Source organism: Solanum tuberosum, unplaced genomic scaffold, assembly GCF_000226075.1.
Source record: "Solanum tuberosum cultivar DM 1-3 516 R44 unplaced genomic scaffold, SolTub_3.0 scf00008, whole genome shotgun sequence".
Classification (NCBI taxonomy): Eukaryota; Viridiplantae; Streptophyta; class Magnoliopsida; order Solanales; family Solanaceae; genus Solanum; species Solanum tuberosum.
In genome coordinates, this window is record NW_006238934.1 from 2,273,822 (window position 1) to 2,301,680 (window position 27,859).

General features: G+C 32.9%; 1 protein-coding gene and 1 pseudogene across 1 annotated transcript; both read left to right on the forward strand.

Annotated features, from left to right (window-relative positions):
• Positions 1-3,149: 3,149 nt before the first annotated feature.
• Positions 3,150-10,902, forward strand: LOC102581677 (protein fluG-like; annotated as a pseudogene).
• Positions 10,903-12,949: 2,047 nt separating this feature from the next.
• Positions 12,950-27,739, forward strand: LOC102590572 (protein fluG-like). Its single transcript, XM_006339033.2, has 18 exons — positions 12,950-13,169; positions 17,950-18,201; positions 18,878-18,939; positions 19,045-19,160; positions 19,235-19,340; positions 19,561-19,717; positions 19,899-19,994; positions 20,148-20,196; positions 20,753-21,024; positions 21,600-21,772; positions 22,604-22,724; positions 22,794-22,846; positions 23,033-23,162; positions 23,509-23,654; positions 24,817-25,005; positions 25,607-25,839; positions 26,682-26,824; positions 27,412-27,739. The coding sequence occupies exons 1-18, from the start codon at positions 13,005-13,007 to the stop codon at positions 27,472-27,474; spliced, it is 2,526 nt and encodes an 841-aa protein (XP_006339095.1). The 5' UTR covers positions 12,950-13,004; the 3' UTR covers positions 27,475-27,739.
• The last annotated feature ends 120 nt before the right edge of the window (positions 27,740-27,859 follow it).

The window sequence follows — 27,859 nt, forward strand, 5'->3', positions numbered from 1 at the left end:
CCCGAAAGGGAAAATTTGGTTTTTTTTTTTTTTTTTTATAAAAAAGCTCATACAAAAACAAAAATAACAAACATCGTGTTATAACTATATTGTATTATGAATGTTCGATACTTTTATAACTTTCTGAAGAAGCTTGCAAATAATTTTGTAAGAAAATTTCTACAATCAACTTACAAAGCAGTTGTAGTTTTTCTATAAATAGAAAATTCATTTATACATCAAGTAGAAGAAAAACAAAATTCCTCTCTCCTCTCACTCAATTTTTTTGGCTACTTATTACGTTGACATTTTATTATTGTTTTATAACATATCTTATCAAATAAATTAAAATTTAATCGTAAACATGTCATGTGCAAAACTGGAATCTAATTATGACAAAAAGGTTTAGTTTGGGAACTGTCACATTGAATACAAACCTGCAAACAACTCTCATAAAGATCAAATACTTTCTCAATTTTATATTCCTTAATATGACTTGACATAATTTATTTATTTTATTAAAAATATATTTTACTTAATGACATAATATATAAATATGTTTTTCGATTAATAATCTTTGAATGTGTCCAAATATATACTTATTGCACTTATATAAAATTAAATAAATAGACACAAATATTCTACAGGAGTGGAATATCAGTCTAGCGTATGTCTTGGGATATGTCCTATTATAGGTAAAATATACTATTATGTTTTTTATTTGTGTCTTACCTAATTGACATTAACAAAGTTGATTTAAAATTTGTGAGACAAGAAAGGAATTTCATTTGTATCAATTGTACGAGACACAAAATAGTTTTTCCAAATTGGAAAAGTTTCTATTGAATCATCATATTTATCTTTGACACTTCAAACACAATTGGATAATTAAAGAGTGCACACCTTATATATATTCTTCTCTACTTTGATTTCTATAAGACTTTGGAGTTTTCAATTTGAAGAGACATTAGGCCTCATATCAAATAAAGATAAATAGTAGGTGATTTGTTTTTTCACATTTTTAAAGTACTTTTTGATAAAGTTAATTAATGTGTTGATAGAAGGTACTAAAATATTTAATAAAATAGTCACTATGAGTGCAAATGGGGTGGAGCTAGAGGACGTTAGAGAGTTGATCATCTTAATATCTTTCGACTTTCATTATATGTATGTATGTTGTCTCCTACATCAATGGTGGATGAGGCAAATTGTCTTTTTATATGATCTTATATAATTTTCATTAAGTTTCACTTTATAAGCTATTTGTTAAGGTAGAGTTAATTAGTTCAAAGTTCATTTTCTTATAATGATATTAAAATTGGGCTCGTTACAAATTTTAGTTTACTCATAGTAGGTCTTTATATTATAGTGTCCACCAGGGGCGGACCTAGGTGAACGGGAGGGGGTTCGGTTATCCCCTCGATTAAAAAATTATATCGTATATATAAGATTAAAATTGTTATTTATGAGTATATATATTAAAATGAACCCCCTCAACATAACTGTGATGTGTAGCTCAGCGGTCAAGGGGGTTTAGAATGACTCCTAGGTTTCAGGTTTGATTCTTGCTAAACATGTTTATAGTTTATTTTAGCTTAAATTTTGTCCTTCCTCGCAGCTTTTAGTTTAAGTTTTAATTTTGTCTTTTCCCAAAGCCCAGCCCACAACTTTCAAAAGGTTGTTTGATTTGATTTTACAAAGGTTAACATCTCTACCAAAATCAGTAAAGCTTATATAAAATTGAGTTGAAGTTTGATGAGAATTAATAAAAGTTGATGTTCTTTCCGTTTCAAATTATGTGATATTTTCTGAATTTCAAGATTTAAATAAGACTTTCTTTGACCTATTAATTTTTCATATATCTTTTAACTATTTTGAATTTTCAATTATTTTGACTTATAGAGTAGTACTTTTTACGTAGTTTATAAATATATAAATTTCATTCTAAAATTTTAAAAATTTCATGCGCAAATTTTTGGTCAAACTAAAATTATTTGACTCTCAAAAAATGAAAAGTGCTACATAAATTAGGACATAGGGAGTACTAATTAATATAACATTTAATTTTTTTCATAAATAATATTTATATAAATTATGTAAAAATTTCTATATCATTTTACGAAGGATATAATATAGAATAAGAATAGGCTCCTAGTAATAAATATATTTAAAACGTTAAAACAACAAAATTAATAGCGAGATTGGCCAAATTTATAAAAAATGTTATTATGAGGAGTACTTTTTATTTGAAGTGTTTTCAAAAAAAAATATTTTGTAGATTAACATTCTGTGTTTGGCTAATAAATTCAATTTTTTTCTCATCAATCTTAGAGATCAAATTTGTGCTTGGCTAAAATTTTCAAAAGTGCTTTTGGAGAAAGTTATGTTTCAGCTTTTGAAAAGAAGTTTTGCTACAACTCATCAAAAATAACTATTATATTTTTTTCCTAATAGCACAATAGATCTTAAAAAAGGCTCGATGAAGCAAGACATGAGTAGGAAGAAATATTAAATGGAACATGACAAAACGAATTAAAATTAATCTTGTCTTTCGCCGCTACGCTTCTTTTAATCAACCTTTTTGCATTTTTACTTTTTATATTCAAACCCTCTGAATAAAAATCTTGAATCCACCACTGGTGTCCACGCTCAAACTGACATACTTGGGTGTGCAGAGGTGTTGTATGCCACATTGGTAGTGGATGTGACAATTTTTTTCTTATATAGTTTTAGTCTTCGCTTCATAAACTAGTTTTTAAGCTAATTAATTAGTTAGACTCATTTTTCATTTTCTTATCAATATATAAGGTCAAAGTTATTTTTCATGTATAATAATAGATGTTGACTCCCTTTGATATCTTCTTATATTTACTTTTTGATATTTTAATTAAATTGTAAAAGTGAATCAAAATATTTATACCAACATAACCCCTAACTACCAACCATATTTCACTTCCAACAACTTTACCACAAACCACAAAAAGTGGTTTAATTTGGAACTATTTAGAACCAAATTAACCATACAAAATTGGTTAATCCACTACTTTAAAGCTTTATCCATACAAATTAAAACAAAGTTAGATCAGTATACACAAAAAATTTAGATTTGTTTACACATTAATTGTGAAACTAAAATACAAACTAATTGTCCAAATTAACTAAAACACAAAATGGACAAATTTGTAGAGCTAAAAAGAGCAGTAGAGACGGTAGAAATTGTGGACACTCATGCACATAACATTGTGGCATTGGACTCTAATGTCCCTTTTCTTGGCTGTTTTTCTGAAGCCAAAGAAGAAGATGAAACCATAGATTTCAAGGTCTATTTCTTTTCTTATTATATACCTCTAGGGGAATTCAATTTTATGATCCGTTACAAATGTTTTACGAAAAATCAGTAAAAAAGTAACTAGTGGCGGAAGTAGAATTTTTTACAAATGGAAGTTCATGTTCTATTATATGAACCCCTTTGCTTGTTGGTCATAGAACATGGTCAAAATTACATCTGAAGTATCACTTTTTTGTTTTTGGCTAGTCTCATATCTAAATTATAGGTGTTTGCATTTCCTATTTAAACTATAATCAATTAATTATCAAAAACCACTTCGAAATTGACTAGATCAAATGTTTGAATGTGATCGCCAAAAAACGCGTGACAACTTACTTTGATCATAATATTTTGTCTACATGACAACTGACTCATTAATTTTGATGTGTGTTTTAATAAATAATTGGCTATAGTTCATATAGAAAATCGCAAAAAAATGATACTTCAGGCTTATTTTGACCATTGTATTTTTTTTTTTAAGTTTCCATTTAATTGCTTTAGTTATCTACTTGGAGTGTCATTATGCATGACCAAATATTACTTGAGTTGTGTTTTGATAAATAATTAGTAATAATTCAAATAAGTAGGAAAATGTGATTTTTTTTGTTACCATTAACTCAATTTTGAAGTTATATAACATCATTTCCTTCCTCAGAGCGCGTCTAAAATTTAAAGTTTATATGATCTGAATTATAGTCCTTTGAGGTTATTGGGTTTTAAATCTATAACTTACATATTGTATAAATATTTTTGTAGAATCCAACAAATTTGTGCAAAGTTTCTTTACCAATAATCCAAATCCCTAAAGAGGAGAGGAGCTCAATTGTGGAGATTTCAATGGTATACAAGGATCCCTCTTATACCATAATGACATTTATTGTGTCAGTTGAACGCTCCAACTTCTTACAAATGATCATCTAGACAACTCTAATTTATGTGTTACGTCTGTGTCAGATGAGGTGTCTAGATGTGCATTCTTAAAAATTAGAGTTTTAAGTTGTCAATTGAGGTAAATGATCATGTAGACACCCCAATATTTATGTGCCACGTCAGTACCAGGTGTCGATGAGACACATTTGGGGACGAATTGTTCTAGATGTGCAATCTCAAAAGTTAGAGTGTTTAGTTGTCAGTTGACGTGAAGTTAAGGTGTCTACATGAATGTGATTATGATTTCAATTTTTTAAGCTCCATGAATGTGTCTACATTTTTAGTGTATATGTGACAAATACAATTTTACATGAAAGTTTCAGTATTACAATTGCTAGTTATTAGACAATCCTGTCATTTCATTTTCTAATTATTTATGTGGCTTTGTGTTAGTTTGTAGTTGATCATGGAACTAGTTCTTAGACATTGATTATATATCTGTTTTGCGATCTTCGTTTCTTTCAGAGAAGTTTGAAGGAAGTTGCTGAACTATATGGCTCAAAGTTATCCGTGGATGCTGTTCAAGAATCTCGCCAACGCCTTGGTTTGGAGTCAAGTGCTAATACTTGTTTCAAAGCTGCAAGAATTTCTGCCTTACTTATTGATGATGGACTTGACTTGGACAAAAAGCTTGACATCAAATGGCACGAACATTTTGCACCAAAAGTCGGTAGAATACTACGAATTGAGGATGTAGCTAAGAAGATTCTTGAGAAGGTAATATAATATATTCATTTTGTCTTGCTGTTTGTTCATATTAGTAGTTGTAGTATTGCTCATGTAGTTTCTTGTCCTTCGATTTCTATTACTATTTGTTGATTCCATGTACCTCAACTATCATATTGTTTTGTTGTAGATTTTGTTCTGTTGCTGTCTGCTATTTTTACTATTATCTGTTGTGTCTTGTACTTCCGCTACCTCTTTTTCTAGACTGTTTTTCCTTGAGTCGGGGGTCTATTGAATACAACCTCTACCTCTGAGGTAGGGGTAAGATTTGCATACACTCTACCCTCCGAAACTCCACTTTGTAGACTACACTCATATGTTGTTGTTGTTGTTGTTGTTATTTTGAAGTGTACTGCATTCATTCAATATGTTTTGTGGAGTCATGATGACGGATGTCGATGAGGTGCTTGTAAAGACGAAAAGTCGATATGTACTTATACAGTGGTTGTTTATGATATCATGACCTATTTAAAACTGTTGCATCAGATAAAGCCCATATTGTTGGCATGCTATTATCTCCTGGATATTCATTTTTTGCTGTATCCTTCTACCCCTGAGATGTTTTAATATCGTTATTATTTCCTATTTTAGTGTAGGGTACCGACGGAACAAAGTGGACACTGGATTCATTCATGGAGATTTTCTCAAAGGAGTTGAAATCATATCCTTTGAATCAGTCAATAGATTCTAGAATAGTGTATAAATCATGTTTACTAGACGCATAACGAGTCATGTTCCAGAGTTTTTTCCTGATCGTTACATACAGAAGCTGATAAAGTTACTGCCTTTAAAAGTATAGTTGCATATCGAACTGGCCTTGCAATTAATACAGACGTAACTGTAAAGGAAGCTGAGGAGGGGCTGAGTGAAGTTTTATGTGGTGAGTGTTGCAAGTATTTGATGTTGTAATGCACTATGACTGAACGCGTAATTCTGATAGTTTCTGTGTTTTCAGGTGGGAATGCTGTCCGAATCTCGAACAAGAGCTTCCTTGATTATATCTTCATGCATGCTTTGGTGGTGGCTCAAAGTTATGACTTGCCAATGCAGATAGACACAGGGTAACAAAAAGAAACGTTGCATGTTATTTTTCTTATTTACGATTAGAAGTAAATGATAGATACATGCAATTTGCTTTTCCGTCATTTCTAGTATTCTCCCTTCCTTAAAGATGACATTGTTATAATTTTCATTTCAGTTTTGGGGAAAAGGATTTGGATTTGAGGCTAGCGAATCCCCTTAATCTTCGAAATCTTCTTGAGGATAAGAGATTCACTAAGAACCGGTTAGTGCTTTTGCACGTCTCTTACCCGTTCTCAAAGGAAGCTTCATATCTGGCTTCTGTATACCCTCAAGTAAGATCTTTATCTGAAACTATTAACATGTATGTCTGATGTTATGACACAGCTTTTGGTTAGCTATTTGGGGGCTTTTGCACTGTATTTTACCTCGTGTCTCCCTAACCGGGACAATCGCTGTTATTACAGGTCTATCTTGATTTTGGATTAGCAATTCCCAAACTTCGCTATCATAGGATGATATCCTCAGTGAAAGAACTCATGGATTTCGCGCCAATGAATAAGGTTGTTCATGTTCTTAACAATAACATTCAAATATTAGCTGACCTTCTTGTTTAGTACCTATCTTTCCAATAGCGGATTTCCATATTCTTCATTGACTACTCTTTCGTAACCTTAAAGAGTGGACAATTTCCTATCTAATGTTTGGATATTAACAGGTTATGTTCAGCACCGATGGCTTCGCATTTGCTGAAAGCTTTTACTTAGGTCTGGCCTGAATTGTTCTTATATTGTATCTTTAGAGTATGGTATGACAAGATTTTGTACCTATTTCTTTTCAGAATATATTAAAAGGTTTTGATTCAGCCTATCTGAAATACCGATTATAAATTTGTTCTAAGAAGTACGAACGATTTTAACAGAATGTCATGCCCTTGCCCACATTTTGTCAACCAACAATATGCACCTTGAGTTACACTAGCTAAGTGAGTTACTCAGCTTGTATCTTCTTTCTAAATTTTATCGGTATAATCTGGAATCATTTTCTATACAGGTGCAAGGATAGCGCGTGAGGTGGTATTCTCTGTTCTACGTGATGCATGTATAGATGGTGATCTTTCGATTCCAGAAGCTCTTGCAGTGGTTAAAGATATTTTTGCAGAAACTGCAAAGCAATTCTACAAGCTTGATGTTTCTTCAAGATATTCTGATGTAGAACCTCATCATTTATCAACTTCCTTCCAGAAGGAACAGAACGATTCCTTGACGGATGTTACACTTGTTCGCGTTATGTGGCTTGATTTCTCCGGGCAACATAGATGTCGTGTAAGTTGTATCATATGTTTTTTAAGATTACGAATTATTTGATGATATTCAAATTCTGTCAAAGTGGATAGAATTTTTTCATTTATTGTGCATGATTTACAGGTTATTCCGCAACAACGGTTCAATAGTTCTGTAAAAAAAGATGGTTTAGGCTTATCTGTTGAATGTATGGGATTGACTTCGATATGTGATAATTTATCAGAGGATACTTGGCTTCCTGCTTCGGGGGAGACCAGAACTGTTCCGGATTTATCAACCAAATGCAGAGTCCCGTGGTACTGCTTTGAAACCTATGCATTAATGCTCCATATATTCCGCTGTTTTTAGCTTATGTATACTATAGGCTGTCTTTATATTTCCTCTGCCATGTTATATATGAGAAGATAAGGAAAGACCTTCTTTAATTCAGCCCATGTTCAACAAATTTGAACAATATTGAACTTGAGCCGAGGGTCTTTTGGAAACAGCCTGTCTACCTCCATGAGGTAGTGATAAGGTCTGCGTATACTATATCCTCCCCAGACCCCACTTAGTGAGATTCCAGTGGGTATGTTGTTGTTGTTGTTGTATTGAACTTCTTAAATTTGGTTTAATATCTAGTTAACTGAGCTAAAGGTAAGAAACGCATAAAGCTTTGATGAAAATCTGGAACTATACCTTTGTGCATATTCTGGACTATTTGAATAGAAAGAAATAACGCGTGTTTTGATGGGCAAAAAGACCATGTTTCTAGAGTTAAAAACAGGTGTTTACATAATTTGTTTTGTTGGTGTAAAAGTAGTTTCGTTGATAATATAGATCAATATATGGACTTTCTGGAGTTGTTAGGAAGATGTTGTAATTGAATGCAACATGGTCTATAGAACATCAAATATAGAATGCAAGCATCAGTGGCTGATTTCACGGCTCAAACCCGTGACCTATAGAACACGCAGAAACAATTTTACCGCTGCTCCAAGACTCTCCTTCATAATATTTCCCTATATAGTATTGAAATCATGTGGATAACGTAAACGGGAAGAAAAAAAAGAATAATCATGTTTATGTGCATTTTTTTATCCAGGGCAAAACACCAGGAAATGGTTTTGACTGATATGTTAACTGAACCTGGTAAACCATGGCATTATTGTCCAAGAGACGTACTTCGCAGATTCTCTAAAATTCTCGAGGATGATTATGGCTTGGTATGTTTTAACATCTTTTTCCCAAGAGTTGAAAACTTATTGATCTAACATATATCTACATGTTCAGGTCATGAATGTAGGCGTTGAAGTTGAATTTTACATTCTGAAGACTATTTTAGCGTATGTCAAGAAAATTTCCCATAATATTTTGTGTTAGGTGTTCTCTTCTGTAATTCGTTGTTCTAACGATAAAATTGCACAGGGATGACAAAGAGGTAATGCAATCATTTGACAGGACCCCTTACTGTTCTACAGCAGCAATTGATGCTGCATCCACAGTACTTAACGAGATTGTTGCTTGTCTGCAGTCGTTAAATATTACAATTGAACAAGTAAGATTCCATTTCCTTGAGCATTTGCTTTAAAATCTGATGTTTCTCAATTGGTAGCATGCAGTACTGCAGCTACTCGGAAATTTTAGTATGCGTTTCCTATGTTAGTGCTTGACCGCCTATTTGATCGTAGAGCTTAACTAAGGCATCCATGCAACATTCTTAACTACTATTACTTGTGCTTCTAAAACTATCCTGAACTACTTTTCGTTTCTGAAATGAACGTCTCCGAAAAAGTTAGCTACATATGACAGTATTAATCATGAAAAGCAGTTTCATCTTAATCTTGTCAATGCACTTTCAAAATGTTTTCTGGTCTTTGGATTGAATTTATTGCTAGTGATAACTATGTTGTCTCATATTTTTCGATTCGACAAAGTCAGCTTCCTTTGATGTTGTTGCCTTCAAATATGCAGATACATTCGGAATCTGGGAAAGGTCAGTTTGAAATTGTTCTGGGATACACAGATGCTATTACACAAGCTGACAACTTAGTTTATACACATGAAATCATTAAAGGAATTGCAAGGAAACATGGCCTATTGGCAACTTTTATGCCCAAGTAAGTAGCAGATTTTCCCTCAATTTATTTTAGGTGCAATTTTCTATATTACTTGCTCATCTCGATATGCTTTTGCTTCCTTTATATTTGTCTTTCCTTTTGAAACATGCATATGAAGCATAACTTAATCATCATACACCTATACAATTCGTACTTCCATCGTACATTCTGTAGTATTGGTCTAGTTTGAGCTCAAGTTATAGTTGAATGAATTGGTGTTTCTTTTACTTCGTTGACTTGACGAAAATGTGGTAACCTGGTGTAGTGTCATTGTTGCAGAATCAAGAAACTCCTTATCATAACCAATTGAAGGATATATGTTGGTGTAACGACTAACATAATTCTGCGATCTTTCTTCTATGACATTTTGTCCATTTTTTCTTTAGGTATTCTCCGGATGGAAATTGGCCGTATAGAGATGATCAATCTGCACATGATGCTGGCAGTGGATCACATGTACACATCAGTTTGTCCAAGAATGGAGAAAATGTTTTTACGGCATCTAGTGATTACAATCGATATGGAATGTCCAAGTTTGGTGAATCATTCATGGCCGGAGTGTTAAGTCATGTTCGTTCCATATGTGTCTTTAGTTGCCCACTTCCTAATAGGTACGAGATCTTCTATCAACTCCCAGTGTCACCATAACGAATAGTCTTTTGCAGATTCTTTTAGTATAATAGTAAAAACTATCTTTTGGAGATAATGTTTGGTTCATTCAAAGTTAAACTTTTTCTCGCGTGCAGTTATGAACGTTTTGAAACTAAGTCGTGGAATGCATTATTTCTCTGTTGGGGGCCAGAAACCAAAGAGTTAACAATGAGAACATGTAGCCCTCCTGGAATGGACGGCGCTGTTACCAATTTTGAATTGAGAACATTTGATGGATGTGCAAATCCACCTTTGGGTTTTGCTGCTTTATTAGTTGCTGGGATTGATGGCTTGCGGAATAATTTAAAAATTCCAGACCCTGCAGGTATGTTTTAGAAATGCAGACGAAATGTGACATTCTTTTTGAGACAGACTAATAAGAAAAGTGTACTGTCATAGTACAGGGCAAATGAGAATGGCCTCAATCTGTAACTGTTATTTGTTTTTCTCTTTGTGTAACAGATCCAGAAGATTATAATCTGTTTGATTACAATGACGAGAACGAAGATACAAGATTACCTACATCTCTTAGTTGCTCTATAATACATATATTTTCAGATGAATGGTTTTTGGAAACTATGGGTGAAAATTTTTTGAAAGCCAGAAGAGGAGTATGTGGGGTAAGTTCTCAAACTTCGCCCCTTTTTTCGTATGTCATGGATATGTCTGAACTTTAGTCATACGTAACATTAAACATCCCACGTTAAATATATTGCGATGGCCAAAATAGGATATCACATGAAATTTTTACGAAGGTATTTGCCTATTTTGCTAATGATAATAATTTCTTGTGTTGCAGGATGAGATCAAGTATTACTGTGAATGTGGAAAGGATCCATATTCAGAGGTTATGTTCAAGTATTAGGTTGATCAAATGTATCAGTGAGATGATCTTATAACATTGTTAATTATCACATTTGAACTAATTTTGTTGCTTTTGCTTCATCTAATTATGCACTTGTTTTTATAAAAACATGTTAGTAATTTAAGTTCCTCAGTTCTGTTTAACTTTGAAATTATGTTTTTTTTTCTCAGCAGAGGATCATGAGATATTAAATTATTAATCTTCTCTTAATATGCTTTTCCATCCTTTTGGTGGGATCAAACTGTAAGTTCTTGGGATTACTCATATTAGAAATGACGCGGTGCAATATATGAGGTTGCTCCTCTCTTAACCAGAATTTTTAGGTTCAAACCTTGTGCATGGAAAAATCTTTGATGAGGAGCGCTTCCCCCTAAGTAGGGTGAGAATCCGGATTAATCGAACTCCAATATGAATACTGAAAATTTATTTAAACAAAATATCTATGACCAGTTATACTATGAGTTGAAGAATTGTTAAGAGGAATAGAAGGTATTTGAAAATTAATTGTTTAAGTCTTAATTTAGGTGGCACACCAAGTCAAAATATCATAAAGAATAGTACAAATAAATTTGGTTGTGATACATCTATTTGATAGGGTTAGGTTAAGCCTAGGTGCAACTTGTAGGTTATTGTTTCATTTTTCCAATTTATAGGAAGGTTAGGTTGTCCTGCATTTCCTATCTCTTCTATGTGCCTATTAAATTTAATTTTCTATCCGGTGTTCCGTATTCATATTAGAGTCCAATTAAATTTAAATTCATGTCGAAAGTTTCACATTGAGGTAAAATGTTACCTAATAAAAGTGACTTCACATCCAAATAGAAATTAACTTTTGTCTATAAGATAGAGTTTGGAAGAAAACAAAAATAATAGATAAAGTCAAATGTGGCGTAAGTCTTTGAATGCTTAATATATTTCGCTAGTCAAATAAAATTACAGTATAAGTCATATATGTTGACAATTTAATTTTAATACTGTTGTACTATTTACACTATTCAATTATATTAATTAGTCGCACTTTTGAATTTTTTCGAAATATTAAAAAAACCTCCTTCATTTCATTATATTTGACATTTGTTCACTTGATACCCTAACGTATCTATTAGGAAAATTTGTTTTACTAAAATTATTTTTATAATTAAGTTTGAAAATTTAACTTTAATTATTATTACTATTTTATGTAATTAATGCTTGTCAAAGGAATAACTAAAAAGAAAAAGAAATATTTTAATATTCCATTTGTTTTATAATAATAATCACATTTCTTTTTTAAACATCGCTAAAAAAAATCATAAGTAAGAAAATATTTTACTAATTTGTTCTTAGCTGGATATGTTAAAAAATAATAAATTTTAACAGAAATAAAAAAATAAATTAATTTTATCTTGATTTTATAAAATTAACAAATACTTTAGGACAAACACTGTTATTAATATTTTTACTAATAATATAAACGAAAGGATTATAATGTCAAGTAAAATGAACAAAAGAGTATATATGCATTTTCACTTAACGACAATCAATTTTTCGATCTCTATTTTGATTTATGCGATTGTTATAGCATGTAAGAGCGTAAAGAAGGTAATGAGTTCTTTTCTAGAACAATGTAATATAAATTGTATTAAGCAAACTCTTGCACAAATTTAATCGAGATTAAGAGATCCCTATTCAACCAACTCGATAATATTTAACATTTTTTTATTTTTGGAAATAGTAAATCTCACGTGGTCAATAGTCACTCAATTATGAGAAAAAATAAGTAAATGGCGCGATATTCAAAACATCATCCAGACAAAAAAAGAAAGCTACGTGTGGTAGGCGGGTAAAAATTTTGATTAACATTTTATGATGTATCAATATGAACATTATATTAATATAAAAAAATTACAAGTAGTTTTCGTATAATTTTTAATATTAAATTTTTTATTTAAAATATCAAATTAATATAATTTAATTTTAACTTTTAAAAATTAATCAAATTGACTTTTGAAAAGATGAAATATGCAAAAAGCCAACTTTCCAAAAATTGCTATTCTATTCCATTAAAGTCCAAATTTTTGAGTCAGTAACTCAGTATAGCTGAAAAAGAGGAAAAAGCGAAAATGGAGAAATTTGCAGAGCTGAAAAAAATAGCAGAATCGGTGGAATTAGTGGATGCTCATGCCCATAACATAGTGGCGATTGATTCGACGGTACCTTTTCTCAACTGTTTCTCTGAAGCCGCCGGCGACGCCTTATCCGACGTACCACATACCATCAACTTCAAGGTAACTTCTTTTCCTATTCTAACCCAAAAAGAGATTTTATTTTTGTAGTTAAATAGGCGTTTGGCTATGGATTTCAAATAATTTTCAACTTTTTTATTTTTTATTTTGATGGAGTTGATATTGGAATTGTATATGATTATACTTTTGTAAATAAAATTTGGAATAATTTTTATGTTTGAATGTACTAATTTAAAGTGCAATTTCAATAATGAAAAATCGAGATGGAAAGCACATTATAAGCTATTTTCTTAATTTGCCAAAAGCTCATTTTAAAATAAAGTGAAAAATTATTTTTGAAGAAAAATGAATACTCTTTAGTTTCAATTTTTTTCTCTTATTTTAACTTGGTACGTTCTAAAAAAAATGATAAATCTTGTGCTTTTAAATTAAAAATATGTTATTTAATGATATATATTAAGAATTAAGATGTCTTTAATCTTGTGGTCGGATGTGCCACGTGAAAAAGGTGAAATTATCGATTAGCTAAAAATAAAATGTGTGATTCTTTTTCAAAGAGACTAAAAAAGAAAGTTGATTAAATAAATTGAAATAAAGGGAGTAATTTTTTCTGCTTAATCAGATAAATTTACTCCTTCCGTCCCAAAGTGTTAAAAGAAGGATTTTAAATCCTAGTCTGTTAAATTAAAAATATGTTATTTAATGATATATACTAAGAATTAAGATGTCTTTAATCTTGTGGTCGGATGTGCCACGTGAAAAAGGTGAAATTATCGAGTAGCTAAAAATAAAATGTGTGATTCTTTTTCAAAGAGACTAAAAAAGAAAGTTGATTAAATAAATTGAAATAAAGGGAGTAATTTTTTCTGCTTAATCAGATAAATTTACTCCTTCCGTCCCAAAGTGTTAAAAGAAGGATTTTAAATCCTAGTCTGTTAAATTAAAAATATGTTATTTAATGATATATACTAAGAATTAAGATGTCTTTAATCTTGTGGTCGGATGTGCCACGTGAAAAAGGTGAAATTATCGAGTAGCTAAAAATAAAATGTGTGATTCTTTTTCAAAGAGACTAAAAAAGAAAGTTGATTAAATAAATTGAAATAAAGGGAGTAATTTTTTCTGCTTAATCAGATAAATTTACTCCTTCCGTCCCAAAGTGTTAAAAGAAGGATTTTAAATCCTAGTCTGTTAAATTAAAAATATGTTATTTAATGATATATACTAAGAATTAAGATGTCTTTAATCTTGTGGTCGGATGTGCCACGTGAAAAAGGTGAAATTATCGAGTAGCTAAAAATAAAATGTGTGATTCTTTTTCAAAGAGACTAAAAAAGAAAGTTGATTTTCTCATAAACATAAAAATCCCATAAGTTGTAAAACTATTAAAATAGCCCCAATTGTTTATTCAATTTTATCAAATATACAAAAATTATAAAATCGCTTAATAAATTATTACAAAGTTATTTGTTCTTCACTTAAGTAATTGTTTCATCTAACTTTAATTTAATTTAAAAAATTGAACATAAATTGTATTTGATATGCTCATATCTCTCAACTACTCTTACAAATAACCTATAAAGTAGAAAAAAAACATACATTAGTGAGTAAATATTAACTTAGAAGTTAAATACACTAAAATAAAAATTAACAAACATCACTGACTTCTAACTATTTACAAGAAAAATCAATAGTTAAATATTATTGAATAACAAAATTTTAAAAAGTTACCACAAGTTTGAGTCAAAAACACTTCTAATAAAATTTAATCAAAAAAATTATAACTAGTCCACTTGACTAAATATTAATAACTAATTGATCAAATTTTCCCATAGTCCTCAATCAATTGGACTTGATATTCTTCAGTCATGTGAACGAACATTTTGCGAATACTAAGATTAAGAAAGTGCGGCACCGCCAATGAAAATTGTCTTTTATCAATATTATGCTTAGTCATAAGATTAAGACGTTTTTTTATTATTATGAAAAATCAAAAAAGTATTACTCCCTTCGTTCTTATTTATATTCACCAAATGAATTTTTACTTTATCATTTATATTCACCAAATTTAAAGTAATAATAAATTTGATATTGGTGAGAATAATAAATTTTAAAAAGTAATGATGTGATTATAAATTTTATTTACATATGAAACAAATGGTTAGTAGATATAAATGTGGGGTTGTTTTAACAAAATATAAACTCATGGATCAATTATTGTATTAAAATATCTCAAATCATGATATGAAATCACATGGTGATTCCATACATGGTTTTTGGAGAATATGGTATCACCTCTCATGATATGGAATCATGAGATGGAATCAGCGTAAAATCGCATGTGCAAACGCTGATTCCATCTCACGACACCATATCGTGATATGGTATCACATGGCCAAACGCCAAAGGGAGTAATTTTTTCTGCTTAGTCAGATAAATTTACTCCTTCCGTCCCAAAGTGTTAAAAGAAGGATTTTAAATCCTAGTCTTAAAATTTGAAGATGTGTAGTCCTTTAAATTTCATAGTCTTAAATTTGTCACGCAGAATATTGAAATTGAAAAACATACTACATATAGAAAAAATACACTTTTTGGTAGTGATAAAATGAAAAGGATAGGAAATATTTAATAGATGTTAAAAATGGGTTCTAATCCATCAGCTTCACTCTGTCATAGTCAGAATTTAAGAGAGGGAAAAGGAACATTTGAGTTTTAAAACTTCAAAGCCAAATGTAGTTGTCCAGGGCAAAATGGGAATGTAATTTAAAGAGCTTTTGGATTTTGAGAGAAGGTGACAATTCTTTTTGAATTGGCGAAAAAGGAAAAGTGTCAATGCAGAGAGAGAGCAGTGACTGTTTTTGTGTTAACCAGAAAAAAGAAAAAAAAAGGGAATGTTTTTATGCTTTATTACAGTTAAGAGCTGGAGGAACATTTCTTGTTTTGCAGAAAAGATTATACATTTTGTGTAAATCGAAATGTGATGGTGTTAACTTTGAACTTTTTTGAAGGGCCAAAACATTTGAACATGCCTTAAAGCAACAATGTTATGCTATGCCTCAAACTTAGGTTGTGGCCTAATGTGAGTTGGATCACTTAGCCACGTTTCATGATTAGAAAAATGAGTATTGTAGAAATATATGCCGTTCAGCCAAAGAAACATGATTGAGAGTTGGCCAAAATGTGCACTAACATTAGCTGCTAGTGGTTGATAAAGAAACTAGTTGGTCCTGGTGTATTGAATGCTTCTGCAAGTACAATTTATTGGTTTTCTGAACAATGACAGATAATTTGCTTGGTTCTCCATTATTGAGATGGGGTCTTGACTTTTAAGTTATGGCCATCTCGTTTATTGTGATATTGGTTCTGCACTCTGCAGCATACATTGCAGGGAAGAGCTAAAAGGGCCCTATGGAGAATGTGGCATCTTTTGCTTAAATTAGTTGACCAAAGTGTAGACATTTCTTATTTGTTATTCCCTCCGTTCCAATTGAAGTGTCTTAGTTTGATTGGGCACAAAGTTCAAGAAATAAAGGGAGATTTTTGAATCTTGTGGCTTAAATAAAAGATGTGTGTAGTCTTTTAAATCTTGTGGTCTTAAACTTGCCATGTAGAATGTTGGAATTGGAAAACTTACTAAAGATAGAAATAGACTCTTTTTGGGACAAATCAAAAATGAAAGTAAGAAGTATAAATTGCATTTCTTGTTCATGTTGAACAAATTCTAGGTGCCTAATTGATTTTTTCATGCCTCATTAGTGTGTAGTATTTATCTAAGGACTGAATCCACAGCAGTTTCCCGGTCAAGTTGCAGAATAGTGCAATTTTAGTAGGCCAATTGGCTGGTCACCTGTACTTTCATCTTGTTGGTGAAGGTTCAATTCCCCACCTTGTAATCCCCTCCCAATTTCCCCTTATCTTCTTTAAAGAAATGCACTGCAGCATATATGTACACTCGCACAATCATTTGCAAGCCAACTAGAAATGAACTCTAGACCTTAAATACTGTTGCTTAACAACTTCAATTTCTTAAAGCTCCAAGTAGTCACTTGTGGTTGAAACTTTTAATTTGCAGCTGACGTCACAAATCTGCCAAGTTACAAAAAAATACCCCTAGTACAGGAAAATCCTAGACGCCAAGAACTTTATCAGTAAACTGTAAGATATTAAATACTGAATAAGAATCTAGAGAGAGTGCTCCAAACGTCACACATTTTTTAAGGTTGATTTTCTTTGAGTGGTTATGGACTGCGTGATGATCATTCCACTCTTGGGCAATCGAAATAGAACGGCATATCTCTCAATTAGAGTGACATTTCTCTCAATTCATCCAGTAGAAAATAGTTTTAAGGCAATGTTGTCAAGGCCAATAAATTAGCTATATCCTTGTTTCCCTTGAGCTTTTTGACCAAGTATTGGAGGTAGCTTGATCCCTCACTTTTTCAAGGAACAACTGTCTTAATTTTGTATCTTTCTGTTTCGTAAATGTGATATAAGTCTTTGCTTCTATGCTGTAATTTCATCCTGCATCCTTTCATGGGAGCAGGGTTGTGTTTTCAATCCATTAAGCTCAATGATGTGTCTGCATTTTAGTGCATCTGGAATGGAAGGTCTTACATTAACGTTTTACCATAACAATTGCTCATTATTTTGAGATCGTGATTACTTTCATAGTTTCTGGCCAAGGACATGCGCAAAGGTCTTCCTGACATTATCTTTTTACTTATTTATGTGGCATATTATTAGCTTGTCATTCATGAATCTAGTTAATAGACATTTTTTTGCTCTTTTTCAATTCATCTTACATCACTGTTTCTTCTTTCAGAGAAGCCTGAAAGAAATCGCGGGAATATATGGCTCAAGCTTATCCTTGCATGCTGTTCAAGAATCTCGCCAGCGCTTGGGGGTGGAGTCTAGCGCTGATGTTTGCTTCAAAGCTGCAAAAATCTCTGTCTTACTTATTGATGATGGGATTGAGTTGGACAAAAAATTTGACATCAAATGGCATAGAAATTTTGTACCAACAGTTGGTAGAATACTCCGAGTTGAGCGTGTAGCTGAAAAGATTCTTGAGAAGGTAATACAATAATCATTTATGTTGTATACTGCTATTTACTCAAATGTGTTTGTGGAATCACGGGGTAAAATGGATAAACACTATGCTCTGGTAGTTCAAACGGGATACTCGGTTGAATCATAACTATTCTAGTGTTGTTTGAGTCTTCTTTCGCCAATTAGTGCCTCTCAGATTAGTAGACCCTGAGATAATGCGCATAAGAAGAGATGCAAAACAGGAGCTATAAAGGAAAATATATATAAACGATAAACCAATGACTTAGTATCAGAAATGAGTGACTTTGATTTACTTTCTTAGAACAATGTCATTGCTTGACTTGAATTTTGACCCTTTAGTAAAAGAGCCTGACTTTGTAGGCTTCATACATATATAAGGAGCTAGTATTTGATATCATTTTATGTAATCGTGTTGCTATTGCTGATGTTCATTGCCGAGTTCTTCTACTGTGTTAAAATATTGATAGCTCCTTCGCATTTATTGACTATGAAGTGGAGGGACTAGGAGTTCGAATCATTTTTCTCCATTTTTCTTTAACTGTTGATAATCAGTGGCACAACCAGAGGGAGCGAGCTCATTTATTCTCATACTATCATCTCTGGAATATTCATCCTTAACTCCTTCTACCCCTGTTAAATTTGCTTATCTTTTTCTCCTTTCCTATGCTATTCTGTTATAGGGTTCAAATGGAACATGGACACTAAGATCATTCATGGAAATTTTCACTGAGGATTTGAAGTCATATCCTTTGATTATCTGTCAATATATTCAGGAATATTGCAAATACACATTTTTGTTGCTGCTAACGAATTGTGGTTCCAAAAGTTTTTCCTGATCTTTCTATACAGTAGCGGATGAAGTTTTTGCATTTAAAAGTATAGTAGCATATCGCAGCGGTCTTGCAATTAATACAGAAGTTACTGAAAAGGAGGCTGAGGAGGGCCTTAGTGATGATTTATGTGGTGAGTGTTGTGAGATGTGGGGTTGTATTGCACCAAAATTGAGCATGTGATTCTGATAGTTTCTGTGCTTCCAGCTGGGCATCCCATCCGAATCTCAAACAAGAGCTTCATTGATTATATCTTCCTGCATGCTTTGAAGGTGGCTCAAAGTTATGACTTGCCAATGCAAATACACACCGGGTAACAAAAAGATTGTCTTTGAAATAGTTAGCTTGAACTCATTTTTCTTTCTAGCTATTCTAGTTTCAATCAAGTCAACCGTTTTTGAGCCTTTTGCTGCTGGCATGATATTCTTGTTTTTTAAAATTACAATTCAAATGTGAGATGCATGCAAAAAGAATTTATTTTTGTAAATCCTCCCAGTTATTATAAGTAACATTGTTTTATTTCTTCATTTCAGTTTCGGGGACAAGGATTTGGATCTAAGGCTTGCGAATCCTCTTCATCTTCGAAATCTTCTTGAGGATAAGAGATTCATGAAGAGTCGGTTAGTGCTTTTGCATGCGTCCTATCCGTTCTCAAGGGAAGCTTCATACCTGGCTTCTGTGTACCCCCAAGTGAGATTTTTTGTCCTACACCTGAAATTATCAATATGTAGATCTTATGTGTAAATACAGCTCTTTATTGAAATTCTGTATCACCTGCCACGTAGGAGACGTTTCAACGTCTAACGATGATGAAGAAGATTGTATCTTTTGCTTTTGTTCTCTCTAACAGGGCCAATGTCTTCTGTTACAGGTCTATCTTGATTTTGGATTGGCAATTCCTAAACTTAGCTTCCATGGGATGGTATCCTCAGTGAAAGAACTCTTGGAGCTTGCCCCAATGAATAAGGTTGTCCAAATTATATACTGAAGTACCTAATAATTATCTTTCTAGTTCAGGCTGCTGATTTCTATATTCTTAGGTTGACTACTCTTTCAGAGCCTTAATAATTTCTCCATCTAACAGTGAACATTTTCCTATCTGATGTTTGCATATTGACAGATTATGTTCAGCACTGATGGCATCGCATTTGCTGAAACCTTTTATTTAGGTTTGTCCTGGATTCTTTTTTCATCTTGTATCATTAGCGCATGACATGACAAGCTTTTTGTACCTACTATAGCCTTTCAAAAGATAATAGAAAGTTTAGTTTCAGCTAATCCTGTACACCCGTTAAATCAGGCCTGCTAAGAAGTACAAACAATTCTTTCTGAATGTCATGTCCTCGCAGCACACTTCACTCTTGTTGGAGTTTGAACATTAGAGGATACACATTTTTTGTGCAGTTGATGTGTTTGTCGTTTACTGATGCTTGATTGCCCAATGTGTGCCCTTTGCTCATTATGAATGTTCGGCATGTCCATTTCCTAACAACCTAGCTGGAAGATTTTATGCCTTGGAAATGTGAATAAGTACCTTAAGTTCATCAAACATTTTATCAATATACTTAATAGAAATGAAAATCTTGCTTGATGAGGTGGGACAGAAAAAAACCTGAGGCACATTTATCACTTCGATCAGGGGAAAATTTTCTTTAGAAGCTGTAAGGAAGGAAAACAACGGTTATTGTCAGATAATAATACAGGTGGACTCAATTTCTCTTGCAGGTGCAAAGAAAGCTCGTGAAGTAGTATTCTCTGTTCTACGTGATGCATGTGTTGATGGTGATCTTTCAATTCCAGACGCTATTGCAGCTGTTAAAGATATTTTTGCAGAAAACTCAAAGAAATTCTACAAGCTTGATGTTTCTTCAAGATATTCTGATGTAAAACCTCCTTTATCATCTTCCTTCCAAGAGGAAGAGTTAAATGAATTATCAAAGGATGTCACCTTTGTTCGCATTATCTGGATAGATGCTTCTGGCCAGCATAGATGCCGTGTAAGCTTTGCCTATTTCATTTATGTTACTGCTTTTCCCTTAAGATTATGAATTATTATGTGATATGCTTTTCGATGCTTGTGACCACCCAAATCTTTGTCCCACTTTGAGAAAATGCAAGGAGTTTGATTTTTGATTAACCAATGGAATTGAGCTCAATGTGGGATAGCTCCTAGTCTTTCAATTGGACCAAAGATTTCAGGCATACTGGGCAGAGAATTTCTTGAGTAAAAGCATCCAGAGAAAGTGAAATGTTGTAATTATCAAATAAATCAATATTTTGTTGAAGCATTCTGTCTCTAATGGTGGTTTGTAGAGTTACTATTACATAGTTTGAATTGTCTTGTTGGCTATGATAATTTGAAAGTTAATACCAAGTAATAGTTCTATTAGGAATTTTTTCAAAATACCAAATCTCCATAATTGTATCTGCTGTTTTACTTAGGTCAAGTACAGCAAGCTCAAGCTTACTTTTCAGGCTTTTCAATTACCTTAAATGCATGATATTGGGACATTTTTCAAGTTTCTATTCTCTAGTCAAAAGTGGATTGAATTTGTTCATGTCTTGTGCACAGGTTGTTCCACAACAACGCTTCTATAGTTCTGTGCAAAAGCACGGTGTAGGCTTAACTTGTGCATGTATGGGAATGAGTTCAACATCTGATGGTCCTGCAGTGGATACTAATCTCTCCGCTTCGGGAGAGACCAGAATCGTTCCTGATTTATCTACCAAATGCAGACTCCCGTGGTACTGCTTAACATTTAGAACTGTTTGAAAGATACACTCTTTTTCTTATCTTTTTGAATTTTAAGCTTTATTTTAGCCTCCGTATGCTTTGGGTTATCTTCATGAATTTCCTCTGACATGTCATAGATGTTAAGATCAGAGAAGACCCTCTTTCACTCATTCAAATGCTTCGCTATGGAGATTTTGTCAACTGTGTTCTAATTGGTTTTTAGAAATAATATAGAATCTTTCCAATTTTGTTGACTAGTTTACCAGATGTAAAGGGCAGAGCTCCAATTTCTGCACTTGCAAATCACCAAAAGAAGATATAAGGTATGAAGTCTGTTTTATAAAAAAAGGGTATGAGGTCAGTTACCTGGTCACTTACAGTAGAAGCTCAATATAATGGAGTGAAGTTTAATAGGATTTGAGAAAACATGATTAAATCCATTATCAGATCTGATTTTTAGATTTGGGTCTTTCCAAAGTGTAAATGTTTTCCATAGTTGAAGGTTCCATATATCAGTTGTTTTGCAACGTCACCACTCCCTCCTTGTCCAATTTATGTGTTGTAGATGTCATCAAACTCAATTGTGTGAAGCTTTCAATGTAGGTTGAAATATTGATGCAATTCTTCCATGATATCATGTCATATATTTTGTGAACATGTAGGAAACAGATCGAAGATCAAAGTACAATTATATTTCTCTAAAAAAATTCACACGTTGATGTCCAACTATTTCATTGTTCTATTTATGGACCAAGCATGGAAATTATCTGCTCAAGTTTCGTTCCAACATGGTTTGGTTTTCGTGTTCCCCAATCAAGTTTAATGTGTATCTTTTGATCCAGGAATAAACAACAAGAAATGGTTTTGGCTGACATGTACATTGAGCCTGGTAAAGTTTGGGAATATTGTCCGCGAGAAGCATTGCGCAGAGTCTCTAAAGTTTTAAAAGACGAATTCAACTTGGTATGTTTAATATTTTTTTGTGCAACATCTAAAAAATCATATTTATCTAATTTATATCTACATGTTCAGGTGGTGAATGCAGGCTTTGAAAATGAATTTTATCTTTTGAAGAGTATTTTGAGGTATGTCAGTCAAGTTTTCCCATAATATTGTGTTTGAGAATTTTTTTTGTATTATTGTGAGTTACGTCAGTTGAGTTTTCCCTTAATAGTTGGATGTTGGATTTTCTCTTCCATGATATGTGATATGTGTGATTGGAGATTCTGGTCTGTAATTTGTTAGCGTAAACATAGAATGAAATTATACAGGAATGGCAAAGAAGAATGGACACCATTTGACAGGACTTCTTACTGTTCTACATCATCATTTGATGCTGCATCCCCAATACTTGAAGAGGTTTTCGCTTCTCTCCAATCGTTGAATATTGCAGTCGAACAAGTAAGTCTCCATTAATTTGACTTGCAAATTTGATCTTCCTACATTGTTTTGAATATTTATTCCTAATTGCAAGATTTGACTTGCATATTTGATCTTCCTACATTGTTTTGAAGATGTATTCCTATTTGACTTGCAAAAGAATAATTAATGTAGTTTATATTGTAGGAATATAATGCCATGACACCATGCTATCTATAGAACTATAAGAGAACATTCCTGCAATATAAACTACATTATTTTTTATTTTCCCCTAAAAGTAAGACTGATATACAAAATATATTTCATTGTACTATTTTCCAATTCAACAAAGACTTCCTCTCTGATGTTGTCTCCTTTAAATATACAGTTACATGCAGAAGCTGGGAAAGGTCAGTTTGAAATTGCTCTAAAATACACAGATTGTTTTAGAGCAGCTGACAGCTTAATTTTCGCGCGTGAAGTCATCAAAGCAGTTGCAAGGAAACATGGGTTGCTGGCAACTTTTGTGCCAAAGTAGGTAGCACAATGTGCCCACATTGCTTTTTGGTGCTCTTTTTATTTGAATTCTTGATGTGGATTTGCTTATGCTTTTCTTTAAATTGCTATGGCAATGGTATTTTAGTTCCGCTTTCTATATTTTTGTTCACAAGGTTGAAGCTCCATGTAGGAAATTTATGACAGATACATTAGTGTGATGCATAACACATTTTCTATATGCTCATAGTATTTCATACTTTGATGCCTGTGTAATTGCAATGTTGATATGTGAAAGCTCAAGTTTTAATTGTTTTTTATTTACCTTATTGGCTTGACCAAAATGTGTAGTTTCGTTAATCAAGTCTGGTATTGAATTAGAAACCGTTACCATAGCCATGCTTGTTGCTTTTAAGATTAAAAACATTTTTGGGATCTTTTCTTCTGTTGTCTTCGGAATACCTCCTCTTCTCATATTCTTTAGTAACTAACGTGAAACTAGTCATCTATAGTGCATAATTTCCTGCCATTCAATCTTTACTCACACTTGGGCAATCCTATTTTATCTTCATAGTTGTTCTTGCCTATTATGTGCTTTCCTTTATACACCTTAATTATTTCCATTTAAACTCTACTAACAACTACATCCTTCTCAGTTATAAGGAAAAAACGGAACTCTTTTCTTCTCCCTTCTGAACCCCTCAATCCGAGATTGAGAGATACTCGCAAGAGGAAGAATCTTATCTATATTGGAAAATGGAAAAAGAACACATGCTCTCCGTTGCACATTTCTCTACCTGTAGATAGAAAATTAAAATTTTATATGTTATTATAGGAGAGGGTTGAAGGGGAGCCTTGGCATAACAACAGTAAAAGTAGCTTTTAGTTTTCTGTAAGATTGCATATGTAAGACCCAATGTGGTCCAGCTTCTCCCCGGACCTGGCATAGCAGGAGCTTAGTACACCGAGCTGCCTTTTTATTGTTGGGGAGGTTTCATAATGTTTAATGCAAGTGATAATTTTTTCCTCTGAAATAGTTGAGGTAAATGAACAAATGATGTTACTTTTGCATTATTTTTTGAATGTATTTCTCTGACCTCTGGAGACTTCTGTCAGGACTCCAATTTCCATAACTTATACTGCATGAAGTATTGCAAGGGAGACCTCTCAGTTTGTTACCTTGTGGCCCTTTTCTTTCTAGGTATGCATTAGATGATATTGGTTCCGGATCGCATGTGCACATCAGTTTATCCAAGAATGGAGAAAATGTATTTATGACGTCTGGTGAATCAAGTCGGTATGGGATGTCAAAGATTGGGGAAGCATTCATGGCTGGGGTGTTAAATCATCTTCCTGCCATATTACCATTTACTGCACCACTCCCTAATAGGTTAGAGATTTTCTACTATTCTGAATGTCCTGCTTCCTTTATATCTATTGGTGATTAGTTTTATGCTTTTATCTAGAGGGCTCTACATTGCTTCCTGTTCTTCCCCTCTCTTTTTCACTATCAGAATAAGCTATGTTGTTCGGACTCTTCAAAAATGTTGATGAGAGTGCATTTAGGATCCTCCAAAAGTAGTTATTGTTGGAGGATCCGACACAGGTGCGGCATCATTTGGAAAATCCGAGCAACATAGAGAATAAGTGGAGAATTTGTAATTATATAACCTCACTCTGAAATAACAATATTTTCACTACTTTATTTATTTTTGGTTCATGAAAAACCTCGACGCTGAGGGCATCCCCGACCCCAAGAAAACTAGCCATTCAACCATTATACATCGAACCTTAAAAAGTAACTATATCTCAACTTTTCTGTGTTCTGAACTTAATTGCGGAAACAACAACAACAACATACCTCGTGTAATCACACAAGTGGGGTCTGGGGAGGATAGGGTGTATGTAGAACTTCCCCTTACCTCGTGGAGGCCTGAACTTAATTGCAGAAAGACTAATGAATATCATTTAATACTTCTTTTTACGTGCAGTTATGATCGCATACAACCTAGCATGTGGAGTGGAGCATACCTCTGCTGGGGGAAAGAAAACAGGGAGGCACCATTGAGAGCTGCTAGCCCTCCTGGAGTTGCACATGGCCTTATAAGCAATTTTGAAATTAAAGCATTTGATGGATGTGCAAACCCATACCTGGGTCTTGCTGCTATAATTACTGCTGGAATTGATGGTTTGCGGAGAAACTTAAGCCTTCCAGAACCAGTTGGTAAGTTAGACATCTTTTAGTAATTTTTTCTGTACTCATCATCTTCATGGTGATAGTTCAGGTAGGAAAACGGAACTATTGATAGTTGAGGTGTGTTTAATACATAGATGGTGATAGTTCAAGTAGGAAAACGTAACAACTAATAGATGCTACCCTTTGGCTCTTGACACATCTTCTGATTCAAACCATGTGAATTTAGATCAATTCCTAATGTTTAGATGTCTGTTTCTCCTCTCTTTGATATGCCAAATCAAAATATCTTTGTTAAGTATTGAGCTACAATCATCCATAATATTGGGTGATTCGCCTTCTAATCATTTATCTGCAAAAGGAAAAAAAAAAAGAATAAAAGGGGAAATAGAAAGAAGTAACTTGACGAGAGGGAGTTGCTCGGATGGTAAGCACCCTCACTTCCAAGCCGAAGGTTGTGAGTTCAAGTCATAAAGGGAGCAAAAAGGATGGGAGCTCCTAGGGAGGGGTTAAAAGAGAGAAGAAAGAAGAAACTAATGACAATGGATTTGGTTAAAAATATGACAAGGAATTCTTCTAGCTAAGTGCATGTGAGTTAGTTGTATCAGCCATTGAGTTTCCTTAGTTTGGTTAGAAACAAATAGAGCAAGGATTAATCTATTTATGGGTACTTTTATTTATGTTGTTGTACTTTTATATACTCGAAAACACATGGCTTGCAACTTCCATGAATGCCATTAACAACAAAAATCCTTGCTAATGCTTATACTTAATGAAGTGAATTATATAGGTTTGATAACTCAATTCCATGTTCACACACAAAATATATTCTCTGTTATCCGTCATTCCGCTTATGTTTTCTTGTGAAACAGATGGAGATCCTGATATCCTCAAAGAAAATCTTCAAAGATTACCAGTAACTCTCGCTGAATCTGTTGAAGCTTTAGAGAAAGATTCATTATTCAAAGAAATGATTGGTGAAAAGCTTTTGGTTGCCATAATAGGAGTTCGCAAGGTACGTTGCTATGGATGCTTGGTGTATACATTTGACAGAATTCTTCTTTTCACTTAAGAACTGCTATCCCTCAAAAAGTTCGTCAGGTATAATGAAATAAGATTGAATATGGCTCACCAACATTCATAGTAAAACTCTTCCATAGAAGCTCAGGTTTTATATTAGAATTATTCCTATTGACCAGTTTCGATGTTTAAAGGTGTGAACTTGGATGTGAAACTGAATCACGCCTTCATACTCGAGTTTATTGACATAAAGGATATGCTCATTCTCCCTTTTGCATAATTTTGATGTTGTTATATATGTACTCAATTGCTAAAAGTAACTAAGTACTAACAATATCGAATAGCAAAGTGGAAGAACGCAATATGTTCTTAGTATGAAATCTGTCATTGCATGAGTAAAATAGCATGCTTCAATTTGCTCTTTTTTGCTTCTAACTTTTTGGATTAGCAATTAGCATAATGGTAAATGGAGTAACCAAAACTTTTGATAAAAGAGTATTAGTTTGACATTTAACTCTTAAAAGTCTTTTCAATTCTTCTAACAATTGTGAACATGCTGAGAATGATTTTTCTGTTTTGCAGGCTGAGGTCAAGTACTATTCTGAAAATAAGGAAGGCTACAAGGACCTCATATTTAAATATTAGGGTGATTCGTCTTCTTCTTTAAAGCGAATTTATTCTACTAGACAGAGTATCAAACATTTATTTATTAATAAAAATAAAATCCTCTCAAGGGTGAAGTATAACTCTACAAGCAAAGAAGGCTTAGGCCTTACCTTACCAATCGAGACAACGGATCTCTACTTAGTGAACTGATTTTGCAGTGTCCTTTTTAGTTTCTATCTTATAACTAATTTTGTATTGTGATTCTTGTTATAATAGATCCATAAGATATTAAACTTTTATATGTGTTTTACATCCTTTTTTAGGTGGAAATAAATAAATACATGATTCCAATGTCATGGATATATCTCATCGTGCTAAAATACATTAAATACTTCTGTACAGACATGTAATTGCTTCAAAAATA

Coding starts and splice junctions, on each gene's coding strand:
- LOC102590572 (XM_006339033.2), top strand. CDS start 13,005: ATGGAGAAATTTGCAGAGCTGAAAAAAATAGCAGAATCGGTGGAATTA. Junction 13,170..17,949: donor CACATACCATCAACTTCAAG/GTAACTTCTTTT, acceptor TTCTTCTTTCAG/AGAAGCCTGAAAGAAATCGC. Junction 19,161..19,234: donor CCTTAGTGATGATTTATGTG/GTGAGTGTTGTG, acceptor CTGTGCTTCCAG/CTGGGCATCCCATCCGAATC.